This window comes from Plasmodium malariae, assembly GCF_900090045.1.
Source record: "Plasmodium malariae genome assembly, chromosome: 4".
NCBI classification, from domain to species: domain Eukaryota; phylum Apicomplexa; class Aconoidasida; order Haemosporida; family Plasmodiidae; genus Plasmodium; species Plasmodium malariae.
This window is the reverse complement of record NC_041778.1, coordinates 1,022,790-1,038,013: the sequence shown is the minus strand read 5'-3', so window position 1 is coordinate 1,038,013 and position 15,224 is coordinate 1,022,790. Positions and strand designations below refer to the sequence as shown.

At 20.7% G+C, this 15,224-nt stretch overlaps 4 protein-coding genes across 4 annotated transcripts; all 4 read right to left on the bottom strand.

Annotated features, from left to right (window-relative positions):
• Positions 1 to 1,320: 1,320 nt before the first annotated feature.
• Positions 1,321 to 1,828, bottom strand: PmUG01_04030600 (uncharacterized protein; the record flags this gene model as incomplete). The annotated part of the gene is made up of 2 exons (XM_029003308.1): positions 1,321 to 1,581; positions 1,751 to 1,828. 2 exons carry the CDS (start codon positions 1,826 to 1,828, stop codon positions 1,321 to 1,323), a joined length of 339 nt encoding a protein of 112 aa, XP_028859755.1.
• Positions 1,829 to 3,979: 2,151 nt separating this feature from the next.
• PmUG01_04030500 (Plasmodium exported protein (PHIST), unknown function) lies at positions 3,980 to 5,322 on the bottom strand (the record flags this gene model as incomplete). The annotated part of the gene is made up of 2 exons (XM_029003307.1): positions 3,980 to 4,888; positions 5,125 to 5,322. 2 exons carry the CDS (start codon positions 5,320 to 5,322, stop codon positions 3,980 to 3,982), a joined length of 1,107 nt encoding a protein of 368 aa, XP_028859754.1.
• Positions 5,323 to 7,829: 2,507 nt separating this feature from the next.
• On the bottom strand, positions 7,830 to 9,372 carry PmUG01_04030400 (Plasmodium exported protein, unknown function; the record flags this gene model as incomplete). Its single annotated transcript, XM_029003306.1, has 2 exons — positions 7,830 to 9,014; positions 9,178 to 9,372. The coding sequence occupies 2 exons, from the start codon at positions 9,370 to 9,372 to the stop codon at positions 7,830 to 7,832; spliced, it is 1,380 nt and encodes a 459-aa protein (XP_028859753.1).
• A 3,621-nt stretch (positions 9,373 to 12,993) lies between these two features.
• Positions 12,994 to 13,743, bottom strand: PmUG01_04030300 (Plasmodium exported protein, unknown function; the record flags this gene model as incomplete). The annotated part of the gene is made up of 1 exon (XM_029003305.1): positions 12,994 to 13,743. The coding sequence occupies one exon, from the start codon at positions 13,741 to 13,743 to the stop codon at positions 12,994 to 12,996; it is 750 nt and encodes a 249-aa protein (XP_028859752.1).
• Positions 13,744 to 15,224: the final 1,481 nt, after the last annotated feature.

The following is a 15,224-nucleotide window of genomic DNA, read 5'->3' as shown; positions in this document are numbered from 1 at the left end:
GTATTAAGAAAAGTATTTTTAAACTTTTTTAATAACTAACAATTTAAGAATACGTTGATATAACCGTTAGGTAATAGTTCAAGATTCCTATAATAATATTTTTATAACAAATTACATATTTTAGAAAAATAAAAAAATAATTAGAATCACTAAAAGTTTTATCGAAATAAAATTATATACAATATATAACAGATGGTCAGAATTTTCCTCTTTTCTAGCATATGAATAATTATTTCAAATGTTACCATAATAACTTTTCATAGTTTAATTCTAAAAGATACTTATTATTCAACCTTTGCGAAATTTTAATTTTTTTTCAAATGTTTACTACGGTACATATGAATTTTCAAACATATTTAAATAAATAAATTTTGAACATTTTATATATATACTATTTCATTCCTTAAATCTTAATAGTAATCTATTATTTAACTTTTGAACATTTGCTTATTTTTATCATGTAACAAGCGTTTAAGATTTACATTAAATTAATATTTTAACTCTTTATTTATATAAATTTATAACTACTTAGGAGAAAATGCTTTTATAAAAAATTATTGTTTCTAAATCTAAGGTATTTTATTCATGTTTGAACATTAAAAATAATGACAATGAATCTTAATTTTTTTTTTTTTTTTTTAAGAAATATGTCATTAAGTTCTCGTTAAATCATAAAATATTCTAACATTTTTTAATTATTTCATGTGGTAAAAAATTAAAAAAGAAAAAAAAAGAAAAAAAAGAATATTCAAAAAGGTCAACAATGAGGATTTTATTTAAATTTTTTTTTTTTTTTTTTTTTGGTAAAAATTAAATCTTTAGCTGATATATTCAATATTTTATTCGAATTATTTAAATAAATCTTCAATATAATATTTTCAATCTTTCCTATATGTTTCCACATGCTATATATGTCTTCCGTAAAAATATTTCATGAATAATTCTTATTTTTAAAAAATTTAATTACAAAAGTGGTCAAACATTTACCTTTACAAATTAACTAATACAAATATATAACTACTATCTTTGTGTTTATTTTCCTTTATTTATATATGTCATTTCATTCTATCCTTATTTTTCATGGTGTTTTGTTTTGCATCAAGCGATAATAGTTTATGTATTGTACCCCATATAGTGCTTCATGTTTACTAAACTTTTTTCTAAAATTTTTATGTCTTATTTTCCTCTGTTAAAAACATATTGTTTAATTTCTACAAAATTCTTTAAATAGCAATCAATTTATTTATGTCCAGCTCTTGGCAGTGTTTTTGTTCATATATGAAATTTTAAATGGAAATGCAAAACAATTCCATTATCATGTTACGTATTTGTACCTTCATTTTCACTATATGTATCATCATTTTCTTGCTTAATGTTGTACAATTCTTTTAATTCTTTTATTACCCTATCATAATTTTCGTTACTTTTAATAAAGAATTTTTTTTTTTTATCCACATCAATAGTGTCTCTTGTGTATTCTGCACTTAATACACCTTCAAAAGTTTCAGACAAGTTCCTTAAACATCTATTGCTTAATTGTAATTCTACAGTTGTATTTATGTCATCCCATCTTTGTGTGTTCTGTTACGATATAAATAAAATCATGTTTTAAAAAAATGTTTTTAAAAAAAAATGTTTCTTGATAAAGATAAATTTCATTTAAAAAATATACAAATTAAAAGAATTAATATATATATATATATATATAGGGTGTTGTTACTTCTAATTTTTTATTTTATGGTGTATTTACCTGTAAAATGAAACATAACAAGGCAACAGCTAGTAAAATAAAAAATTTGAAATTTGGAATTTTTGTAAAATTTTTCATTTCAAATTTTTTTCCTTCTAATTCAAGTGAGTTATTCTTTTTACCAACTAAAGAACTTCCTTCTGTCATATGTAATTAACCCCTATTAATTTTTTAGTTATTTATTCAATTTTTTTTAAAAATATAAACAAAGCAAACTATTTTAAGATATAATATTTGTTTTTCCTTGAAAATTAAAGGGAAAAAATATAAAATCAGTATCTTGTTATAATTTTCGCGAAATAAAAGAAAAAAAAAAAATTTTTTTAAAGTACACAATAAATTATAAAATTACAAAATGTTAATTAATGGTAGTTTCGTAAAATCATCTGCTACATAAAAATTCAACTAATAACGTCAAAATATATTTGTTATTTATATAAAAAATGCCATAAAACTAAAGAACGCTTACTAAAAATTAAAATTTTAATTAATTTTTTTTTTCCTTCCTTTGTTCTATTTAACTATAGTACAAAAAAAAAAAAAAAAATTATTTTTAATGAATTAACAATTGAGAGCATAAATTAAAAAATATATTGTATAATACTTATATTGTTTTATTGTCTCATGTTTTATATTTTTGTACAAAGTTTTTAGAAATTTATTATATTAGAAATAAATTTCAGCTGGTTGGCTTTAGCAAAAAATATTAATATATAAAAAAAAATTTGCTCTCTCATGTAATTTAAGACCTTCGAACAAATGATCATACATTTTTTAATTTTTTTTTTAAATGTACAAAGTTATAATAATAACAATAATAATAATAATAATAATAATAATAATAATAATAATAATAAAAGAACCGAATACATAATTTTTAATTTAATTATATGGGGAAAACACAGATATTAGCTCTATTTTACTTATAAAAATAAAACTATCATATAAGGAATTAACAGAACAAATTTGTTAACACATTATATTCTGCTTTTTTTTTAACCCCTCATGTATTGTTTTATTATATTATCGGAAGTTATAAAAGATACGTTATATAATGTTATTTTAATTTATGAAAATATAAAAAAATACAGCAATTTTTTGTATGTTACTGTTATAACAACATTACGCATATTTTATTATGAAAATAGACTTTGATGATAAATTGCCTTACATAACTGTATAGTGATATGAAAATAAAGTGGAAGCGTAGGATTCTGCATGATATCATTAAAAAAAAAAAATGAAGTCAATAAAAAATTATATACTATTACAGATAATAGTATTATACGCATTTTGAATTATCATGCTGCTTAATTTTCCTGGCATTAGCTCATATTAGTAAGATAATTTTTACAAAAAAAACTTTCTCCTATCAATTTTTTTTAATTTTGTGCATTTATAAAAGTTACACGTTTATATTAAAATTAAGTATAATTTTACTGCTCTTTTAAATATTATTGAACTCTTCCTCTGTGCACGCAGTTTTTATGAAGTTTCTCACTCTTATTATTTATCTTTTTTTTTTTTCATGTAAAATAAGAAATTCTTCTAATAAACAAATGGATAATAAATACATCCATATGCTTATTATGTTTAAATATTCGTCTTACCATTAATATGTGGTAACCTTAACCTATAAATATAATAATTACGCAACAGTGTAATGACAGTTGTAACAAAAAGAGTGATATAGGTTGTTGTAAATAGATTAAAGTGTGCTATTTTAAATGGGGGTACCAACATACATACATATATATTTATTTATTTGAATACTTCTAAAAACTTGGGACTCATTAAGGTCTGTTATAATTTTAATTTTTAAAACAATGTTTTGATTTACAAAAAAAAATAGTAAAATAAAAATTTATAAAAAATATATAGTGTTTTCTTTAGTTAAATTATTATATAGTTTTGACAAAAAAAAAAAAAAAAAAAATATGTATGTTAACGAAAAATTTTAATTAATGGTATCTTTTATTATCACAAATTAAAAAATAGCTTTTAAAAGTTATTTTAATTTTTGTTTATATAAAAATTATTTTTATTTATTATAGTGCTTCTTCAAACTAATTAATATTATATCATCATCCGTTGTTAGGAGCAAAATATAATAACTTGACATTGCCCAATTGTTTCTTTATATTAGTAAATTTACTTATTTAATTATTTTATTTTTCATTAGAATACTAATAAGAAAACATCACTCTATTTCTTTGAACTTCAATGTTATCATTCGTCTGATTCGGAATCTTCAAAATCAATATCCAAAGCATTTTTTATCTTCTCCATCATCTTATTTCTCAATAATAACCATGAGTGGGTCTTCTCTTTTAGAAAATTAATAAAGCTCTCTTTAGAACGTGGTACATCACCAACAAAAGCGTAAAAATCCTTAAAGTCATTATAATCCTTTTTCAATAGAGTATTTATCAAATCAGAAGAAGTGCTATCTATCTCCATTTCAATTTCTTCTGGTACTTCATAGTCCTTTTTAATTTGTTTATAATTTTTCCACAGATAATCTCCTAATTTTAAATACTTTTTTCTTTGAAAATCATGAAAATAGTTAAATATTGTAAACATAACTTTATGATTTACTTTACTACTTAACGTACTAAGTTTTCTTTTTAGTTTCTCCTCTGTAATATTTAAACAAACCTCTGAAACTTTACATCCATAAGGTAATTCTGCATTTTCATCTTCTGTAGAAGTATCATGTTTATTTTCTGATATAAATTCATAATTAGAATCCATATCTTTCATTATCTCTTTTATTTCATTTTTACTTACATCCTTGTACGCTAAGGCTTCATATTTTTTTTTTAATTCCTGAATAGTTAATAAATATTTTTTTTTATCCATTGTGCGTTTACGTAATGAAGATTCACCAGGATAAGTACCAGTTTTTCTTGAATTTTTTTCTTCGCTTTTCGAACAATTGGAATTTTTTATTTTATGTTTGCATAATTTTACATTTGTTTTTGTGGTCAACTTGTTGTATTCATCTCCATTTATGTCGGATCCTACATTCTTCATTTTTTCGCTCATATTTCTTTTTTTAGATAGTTTTCTTAAAAATCTATTATTATACTTTTTCCATTCTGAAATAATATTACTATCTTCATATACATCTATGTTCTATAACGATAATTAAAAAGAATTTGTTCAAAAATTGTATATATCTTTTATTAATTCTTTATTTAGTTAAACGTGTCAGTAGAGTCCAGAAAAAATATATACATATAAAGATATATATATATAAATACACGTGTACACATATATATAAATATACATGGATATGGATAAATGTACACATTCCTATACATATATATATGTGAGTATATATACACTTTCAAATTTACATTTTAACATACTTGTAAAAACATGTAAAACAAAATAAGTAGACACAAAATAAAAAGCCTAAGAGCTATAGCTTTTTCTAAATCTTTATTTTTAAAGTCTTTTCCCTGCCCTGATGAATTTCTATGGTTCTTTTTATCTTCTGTTTTACACAAAAGTAAAGGGTAATGAGCTGTATGAACAGCTGGTATCTTGGAAAATATATTATACATTTTCTTTTAATTCATAAATATGAAACAGTTTATTTTGTTAAAAATATATTGTTTGTTTATTTGTTTATTTATTAATTTATTTATATTCTTTTTTTGTAAATTAATGGGTAGCACAATAATATTTAAATCATATTAATAATTTCATAAAAGGTTTTGAACATAAAGAAAAAAAAAAAAAAAAAAGTTTCATAAAAGTTTCTTTTTTAGCATCAAAAAATGTACCCCTGAATAAAGATCTACAGGCTTTGTTATTTTATATTGACTGTATCTTAGAAAATGAATAATATTAATTTTTTAAATATTATTTTTTTTTTATCACTATTGCCTAATATTTTCCCTCCTCTATCATTTATTTAATTAGAAAGAAAAAAAATTAATAATTTGTATTTAAATAAATTTATCTGTATAAACTTATTTAATATATAATATATTACTTAATGAGATAATTACATTATATTTTTGTTTCATCATATCTATTTTTACAACTCAGATGTGGAAATTTTTTCTGAATATTATTCTTTCGTTATTTACCAAGTTATATATATTTTTATAAAAGGAGTATGTAACATAAATACAGCTATATTTAGGTTTTTTTTTTTTTTTTTTTTTTTTTTTTTTTTTTTTTTTTTTTTTTTTTTTTCATTTTTTTTTTTTTTTTTTTTCTTTTTTTTTTCTTTTTTTTCTTAAATATAGAATTATATAGAAATTAAAATACAAAGTACGTAGAAGTTCTTATTACAAATATTAATAATTATATTTCTAAAACTGAACTTAATTATAAAAAAGTCATTGGAATAATTCGATTAATAAATTTCAGAACAGTTCTAATTACTTTTATTTCTTTTTTATTTTCTTTTTTTATTTGTACTAAAAATTATATACCATTATTCAATATTATTACAGTAGTGTTCATCTTATTTAATATTATAAAAAAAAAAAAAACTTTATATAATCTTTAATTATCATTCTATAACTTAAAATTATATATAAATGTATGTTAAAAATTGTTAAAATATAATTATTCTATTAATCAAACATTATATAACGATATGAGCTTGTTTCAACATAACACAATGAAAAAAAAGTTTTAACATAATGTTCAGCTACATATATAAGGGAACAGCTAAAAAAATAAAATAAACAAAAAATTATATTTATCTCAATAGTACTTTATATTAAAATACTTTTGTATTCTGCAATTATTCATTATCTCATTTTAAACAAAAATCGTGCAGAAAATTTTTGCAGTTCTTTTTAGATTTCCTTTAATTTGCTGTACAATATATATGTATATATATTATATATATAGCATAACCATTTACACTACAAATGTTCATAAGGAATGCTAATTTGATATGAAGTATACTATTTATTTATTCACATAAATTATTATTGGCTTTCTTTTTTTCTTTCTTCTTTTCGTCTTTATAACTTAACATATTTAAATTAGAAGAAAATTATACTGGTAAACTGTACCAAACAAATGCAAAAACTATATATATTTAAAAAGGTTCTGTAGGTATTTTTTTCTTTTATTTTTCTTATAAATATTTAATATGAATATATTAAAAAGTGTAGTTATCGTTAAATCATTATAATAATATTTATACAACTACTGTTATAATAGTTTTACAGATAATTAAATGAACAGAACATGGATATACTATGCATATATAAACTATCGTTTCTCATAATAAATTGCACATAATCACAAATAACATTTTCAACATATTTATGAAAAAATATTTAATAAATAAAGTTATAACAGATATATAATTTCTTTTATATTAATTTTACAATTTACACAAAAAGAAAAAACAGCTAAATTAAAGAGCACATTTTCATCAAATAAAGAATTTAATGAAAAAAAATATAAATACATATATAAATACATATATATATATATGGATATATACATATATAAATACATATATATATATATATATAGATATATACATAGATATATACAGATATATATATATATATATATATATATATATATATATATAATTCTCTCTTTTTTTTTTTTAATTATAATTAACATACTTTAGAATGATAAAAATTCCGAAATGAACAGTTCTATAAAAAATATATATTAATTTCATAAATTAAAAAAAACGTTTTTATGTGATATACTTTTTATATCAATAAAATTAATGTTATACTCAACTTTCACTATTACTTATATAAGTAATATTATCAGTTAACAGTAGAAAACAAAATAAAATAAAATAAAAAGAAGATAATAATAACGATAATAATAACGATAATAATAACGATAATAATAACGATAATAATAACGATAAAAATATCGATAATTATAACAGTATATATAACGATATATATAGCGATAATGATAGAAATGTTAACGGAGAAGAAGAATCTATGTTTCACATAGAACAGCAGCTATAGCCAATTTAATCTCCGGGATTAATTATATTTTTTCATAATTTTATCAATTTAATAAATCAGCACTTTCTATTCAAGTCACCTACATCATTATAATTTTATTTTGCATATTTCACTAAATTAGTAGCCAATTCTTCCGTAAATTTGTCATTCATTTCATTGGAGAACAGCTTCCATGAATGTCTTTTACCAACTATGAATTCAATAAACTTCGATCTAACACAATTTCCAATTTTAATTAATTCATGCAACTCTGCATAACTTTTTTGATCCTTTTTTAATAATTCCTCTATCAATTTAGCAAAAATATTATTCCATTCTTTTATTTTAATTTCCTTTGGTATTTTAAACTTTGCTTCTAAATCCTCACATAATTTCCATAAAATATTTCTTACTTTCCAAAATTCTACCCTTTCATGATCGTGAACATATTTATATATAAGATACATACTTTTAGGATCTCCAAAATACTTTAAATTCTCAAGCTTTTTACTTAAATCTAATTCCGACATATATTTAATAAAATCAGAAGACGTACAACCATAAGGCAATTCCACATTCTTACAATCAACTATTCTGTTATATTTACGCAACAATGTAATTTCAAAGTCAGGTTTATTAATAGATTCTCGGAGATCTTTTATTTCAAATTTACTTATATCCTTTTTCACCAAATCTTCATTTTTTTTAATAAGCTCAACATTTATGCCATTTTCACCTATTTTCTCTGAGGGTTCCTTTCCTAGCGGTTGACCATCTTGTATATTCCTTTTCAATAAAGGATCATTTCCCTTCTTTTTCATATCTAACTTTTCATTTTCGTTTGCTTCTGAAGTACCTCCTTGTACTCTTTTTTCTTTTAAAACTGCATTATCTCCCTTATCGATACTATTATGCCTTGAACGTCTATCTGTTTCGACTGGTTTACTTTCTGGTTGAGGAAAATCCCTCCCTACAGGGGATGGCTTAGGACTTGCATCTCCTCCTGAAAGAAGAGATCTAGAAGTTTCTCCTAATATGATCTGCTTCCTGTCTGTCTGCGGATTGTTCGTTTTAGAGGGTTGAGATTTTGAAGGAGAATCCATTTTCACATTTAAATTTCTTGATTTTTCCCCTAGTTTAACTGATTTATTAGGTGGCTCCTGATTTCCCTCCCTTAACATAGTATTATTTGTATTATTATTACCAACCTTCGCATTTTTCCTTTCGGCTAATTCTCTTGTATATCTACTACACAACTGGGTATTTCTAAAAGTGCTATAACGTGCAAATATGTTTGTATTCTGCAAACAGGAATTAAAAATATTTTTATTAAAAAATTATTCAAGATGAATACTTTTTTTCATTTTTTTGTTCTTTTTTGTTTTAGAATAATTAAATAAAACAAATTAAAAAGATATACATGTAATGATATATAGGAATTTCCAAATTTTTCTTTTATCATACTTGTAAAATAATATGTAACAGCGTAAGAATGGATAAAACAAAACATCTAAAAATTATTGAACTTTTTAAATCCTTCTTCCTGTAACATTTTCCTTCCTCTTCTAAATAATCAATAAAATAATTTCTGACTTCTTTCTTATTAAAAGAAAAAGGATACCCTCCTGTTGTAACGGGATTCATGTCGCTAAATTCCATATTCTTAAGTTTTATGAAGTTAAATTATATTAATAAATAAATATGTATATTTGTACATATGTAATGACATAAATAATTTGTTCCCTTCTTATCGTATTAATTAAACAAAGGAATTTCTATTATATATGATTAATTCCTTCATAAAAATATATTAAATAATCAAATTAAATTTATAATATAAAAAACATACAAAATATGCACACATATATATTTAAATTACAATAGTAATTCTATTATTCTTTCGTCCCTGCTATTTAGTACTATATATATTCAACTTATTTTTTCATATAAATAAATACAGTCAAAAAAAAAATTCTATTAAATAATAATATTTTTTATGATATCATAATCCATACTATATTTGTAAAGTAAATTTTTTATTTTGCCGCTATAAAAACTGCTATAATGCTTATAATATATATAAAAATATGAGACTACTATTTAACATGAAAATAAAAAATATATATTACTATTAAAAATAATTTTATTAATAAATTTTATTTAATTCAATAAAATACAATGAACTAAATATTTTTTATTTTTAGTTTTTTTTTTCATACACTTCTTAAATTATTGTTTTTATATTTTGTTCATCATTTTATTTTTTGGAAAAAGTTTTAAAAGTTTTTAGTCGTTTAATAGTGTGAAAAAATATATCACAGTGCTTGCTTATATTATCTTTTATTTCGTTTTTTTTTTTTGTTTATTTAGGTATTTCCATTAATCAATAAAAACGTTTCAATATTTATATAATTTTCTTATTTAATTTAATTTTTTTTTTTTATATTATTGGCGAATTTCTTTTTTTTATATCGTTAAAATTTTATTTATTTCCAATTTTTGCTTTAAAAAAAAAAAAATATGTACATGAACATACAATTACATGTATAAAAACATATAATATACATGTATATACAATTATATAATATTAACTGTATAATTGTATATCATGTTTATGTATATAAACATATAATATACATGTATATACAATTATATAATATTAACTGTATAATTGTATATCATGTTTATGTATATATATATATATATATATATAAATGGAAGGTAATAAATACAAACACACAAATGAATCTATTTTTACCTCTTATTTTTTTCTGTTTTTTCTGTTTTTTATTATTATTTATGTTTTTAAAAAAATAGCTTTTTTTAAAAAATAATTTATTATTAAATATTTTTATCCCACCCATGTGAATATGGTTAATAATAAACGAAAAAAAAATTTTTTAAGTTAGTATATTATGGAACTTGAACCGAGATATCTATATTGTAATGATTAAAATCTTGTATTTATATTTTTTAAAATTTTAAATTATTATTATAACAAATGATTCAGCCCATAAAAGGGATAAAAGGAAAATATATCACTTTAATATGTATTGCCAAAATTTAACAATAATAGCATTTATTTTTTTCAAATATTATATTTTATGTTTACCCCTATTTTGAAATATCGAATTTAAATTATTCATTAAATTTTTACTTATTTAACAATATATTTGTTGTAAGTTCGTTTTTTCAGTTATATTTGTTTGTATGTGCACTTAAAACATTTATTTATTTTTATTTTTTACATATTGTATTTATGGATATTAGGTGCATTTATTTAATACGTGTAAGTGCAATTTAAATATGTAAGAAGCGCAGAATAATATTATAAATAAATATATACATACATGTATTTTATATTTGTATGTACGCATAATAAAGGGTTTTACTTGATCTGCTCTGTAGCCGTAAAAATAAGTATATTAAATAACATTATAACATATTATTAACATATTAAACCAATAAGTCTTATTTGAAATGGTTGTATAATAATTATGAGAAAGGGAATGATATACGGTGCTTCGCAAATCGTAAAGTAAAATTTTATAAAGACTGATATGTCTACAATATATTTTTGTACACATACTGGCAATGTATATGTTACTAATTTTTTAATAGCTATAAAAATAATAAGAATTTTAAAGACTATTATTTCTTCCCAAAATATTAAGATTGGAATATACAAAATTTATGCCATATATTTAATTATTTATTTTTAAAATATGTGATCAAATGTCACATAAATTACACTTAAAAATTCTTTTTCAAAAATGTTAATAATATCAATATGGTGTTTACATCATTATAAGTATTATATATGTTAAACGGTTTGTAGTATTGTAGAAATTTATGAGTACGCTTTAATAACAATTTTATTTCCGATTTATTAAAAATGGGAAAATAAATTAATTTTGTAAAAAATTTTGTAATCAAATCACCCCCCTTTATATTAAATTTATATATTTATATACAGTTTTTTTCAAATTTATATGTACAAATTAATATAAAAGCATTTATCAAATTGTTATTCAAATGTTAATATGAAAATAGACTTTTTTTTTTTTTTTTTTCATTATAAATAATACATATTAAAATAAATTAAAACGCTTATTTAATACATTGTCACTATATGAAAGTAAAAGATGGTTAAATAAACAGCTCTATAAATCAATTTTAAAAATATAGCAAATTTATTGAAAATAAAATTGACACCTATAAAATATATATATGGAAATTCAATTCTTATTAAAATGTAATATTATAGATGATAGGTGTAAAAATACCATTAATGTAATATTTTTTTTTTAAAAGTGTTTTTCACTACCACCTTTTTCATGTAAAACTGTTAGGACAATATTGAATATGTTTTACAAATATGGGATTTTCAGTGAACAAATATTAAAATATGAAAAGAATCTTTTTATTTTTATTATTAGTATAATTAAATAATTAGGGCATATTTTGTATGTATACCCAAATATTATATATTAGTAACAAAATTAAAAAAAAATTTTATTAACGTTTTCAAATAAAAGTTTGAATACTATAATGGGCAAAAAAAAAAATAAAATAATAAGAGTTTTATTATTTTTCAAATGAGAAGTACAAACTAACTTCGGTAACGCTAATTTATTCATTTTTTTCTTTTTTTTTGCTTCAAATATCCTTTGCATTATTAATCAAAATGCATATATACAAATTGTAATGTATGTACGCTTTTCATATAAAGCCGCTATATGTATATATGCATATAAAAATTAAAGCTCTTAATATACATTTTTCAAGTTGAGACAAATTAATTTATATATATGTAGACAAAACATTAAAACTGTATACATATATATTTATATGTATATGTAATGTTCTGTATTTATATTCATAACATAAATTGGAATATTTACCATGTATAAAAAAGGTGCATTTTTTGAGAAACATAAATTAAAATAAACAAATAAAATTGAAAACTAATATATACTTTTGAAAAATATAAAAGATAAAACGTTTGTAAATTTTTTTACTCTTACGTGAATTCTTGAATATATAATTTAAATTGAAGTATTAAATTTAAAGCTTTAGGAAAAGTTCTTATTTAATTTAAAAATTTAATTTAATAAGCCAAAAATTTTAATACCTCACATATATGATAATATATTATATATATATATACAAAGAACAAGAAAGGAAGAAAGAACAACATCTAACTTCAATTTATTATGACACTTGAAACACAAGTATTATTTTCCAGATTGCGCTAAAACAGTAAATTTTCACGATTCATCAATTTCTTATTTTCTGTACAAAATTAAATGCATCTTGTATCAAGGATAACGTATATAGTATCAAATATGTTTTTTGTGTTCCAATGAACATCATTAAAAGGGGAGGTACGGCAGGCCAAATCATTGGACTCATCTTAGTTATATCTTTAAACATATTTTTTATAATTGATTTCTTTTGTCCTTCCCCTTCATCATACACTTCAACTTGACCACACCTTTGATTCATGTTTTGTCTTTCATTTATAAATTTCATGAATTGTAACATTTCTTCAGGGCTTCCAAAAGGAAAACCACCTCCTTCTCCATTTGAAGTTGAAGGCATTTCTTGCATCCTATTTATAGGTCCTTGTGCTTGTAGTCGTTGTTGTGGTTGCATTTGTTGTTGAAGCTGTAGTAAATGTTCGGGTGGTAACATCTTTAATAATTGTATAAATTGTTCTTCAGTTAGTTGGGGAGGAATATCAGGACAATTATTAGGATATGGTAATGGTTGTGGTATATGTCTTGGTTCTTCTTCAGTCATTTTTTTATATCTTTCTTCTAATTTTTTTCTATATGTTTCTTCTGCCATTTTCCTATATTTCTCTATATTTTTTTCTGAAGTTTCTTCTTCATTGTGTGAACAATTTTCCTTCTTTTTTCCTTTTTCTTCATTATTTATTTCTTCTTCATCAGTTTCATCATCATCATTATCATCATCATCATCTTCTTCTTCATCTTCTTCTCTTCCGGAAGAGTTTCCTCCCATTAAAGAACCTTTTATCTGTGATATTTTTTTCATAAATTGTGCCAAACATCTGCTACCTTTTATGTTTAAAATTTCATTTTCTACATTTCTTCCTTTAACATCTAAAGTTTTATTATATGTACACTATAAAATAAAAATTTACAAAAAAAATAAGTATTTTTTTTATTATTACAAAAGAGAAAACATAATTATACATTCATGAAGTTTTAAAAAAACAAACTACACAGATAACACAAAAAGAAATAACAAAAATTTAAAGATGCTTCTGTTAAACGATAATAAAAATAACAATAATATTATCATTACCAATAACAATAAAAATAATAGTAATAATAACAATAATAATAACAATAATAATAACAATAATAGTAACAATAATAATAACAATAACAGTAACAATAATAGTAGCAATAACAATAATAATAATTTTATTATCGTCATTTTATATTATATATTTCGAATTTTTTTTCTTTTTTTCTAATTTTCTTCTTACATTGTTAAAAATGTGCAGTACCAAAATTAAAACGGTAAACATAGAGAATTTAATAAAATATGGGGTCTTTTCATTTTTTTCATTTGTCCTATAACAACCTCTAACATTCACATCGGATGATCCCAAGTCTTTATTACTTACAAGAACATGTCCACTTGAGTGTCCTTCATTTTTATTGGCGTTTGACATATTATTAGAATTTAAATTATTAATCATTTCTCCTCTGTCATATATTTTCTTAAATAGTAAACAAAAGTTACGAACAGTTTTATTAAAAAAAAAAAAAAAAAAAAATAAAAAATAAAATGAACTTTCAGTATAACAGTATATATTTGCAATATATTATAATACATAAAAAACTATTTAAAATGGTACATTTCTCTTTTTATTTATTTTATCATAAAAATTCCATTAAAAAATAGTTTCAATATTAAACACACATTATTAACGCATTATTATTACATAATTTTGTAGAATTAAATAATGACTATTTCAATTCCGCAAATATGTAATTTTTTATAGAATAACAAATAATAAAAATTAAATAAGCTAAAATGTTTTCAATGATTAAAAGCTTTTTTATTTATATCTATACATAGCCTTATTTCTTCTTGAATAACAAAATATACTTTCAAAAAAAATACACTAAGAAGTTTACTTTTTTTCAAAATATATAGTACTATTTATTTCTTAGCGCTTAAAAAAAAAAAAAAAATTACAAAATAATTTAAATATATATATATACCTAATATAAAATAAATACGTTCATTTTATTAGTATATATATTAAACGTTTATTAAAACAATAATAAGAATTATTTAATTCTTTATGTAAAATAATTTATATAATAAATTATTCTAAAATTCATTGAAAACAATACAGAAAAAAAGTATTCCTTTTTTAGGAATATAAAATATTTTATATTATATGTATTATATATATATAATACATATATATATATATTTTTATTATGAAAAATAGATTGGTT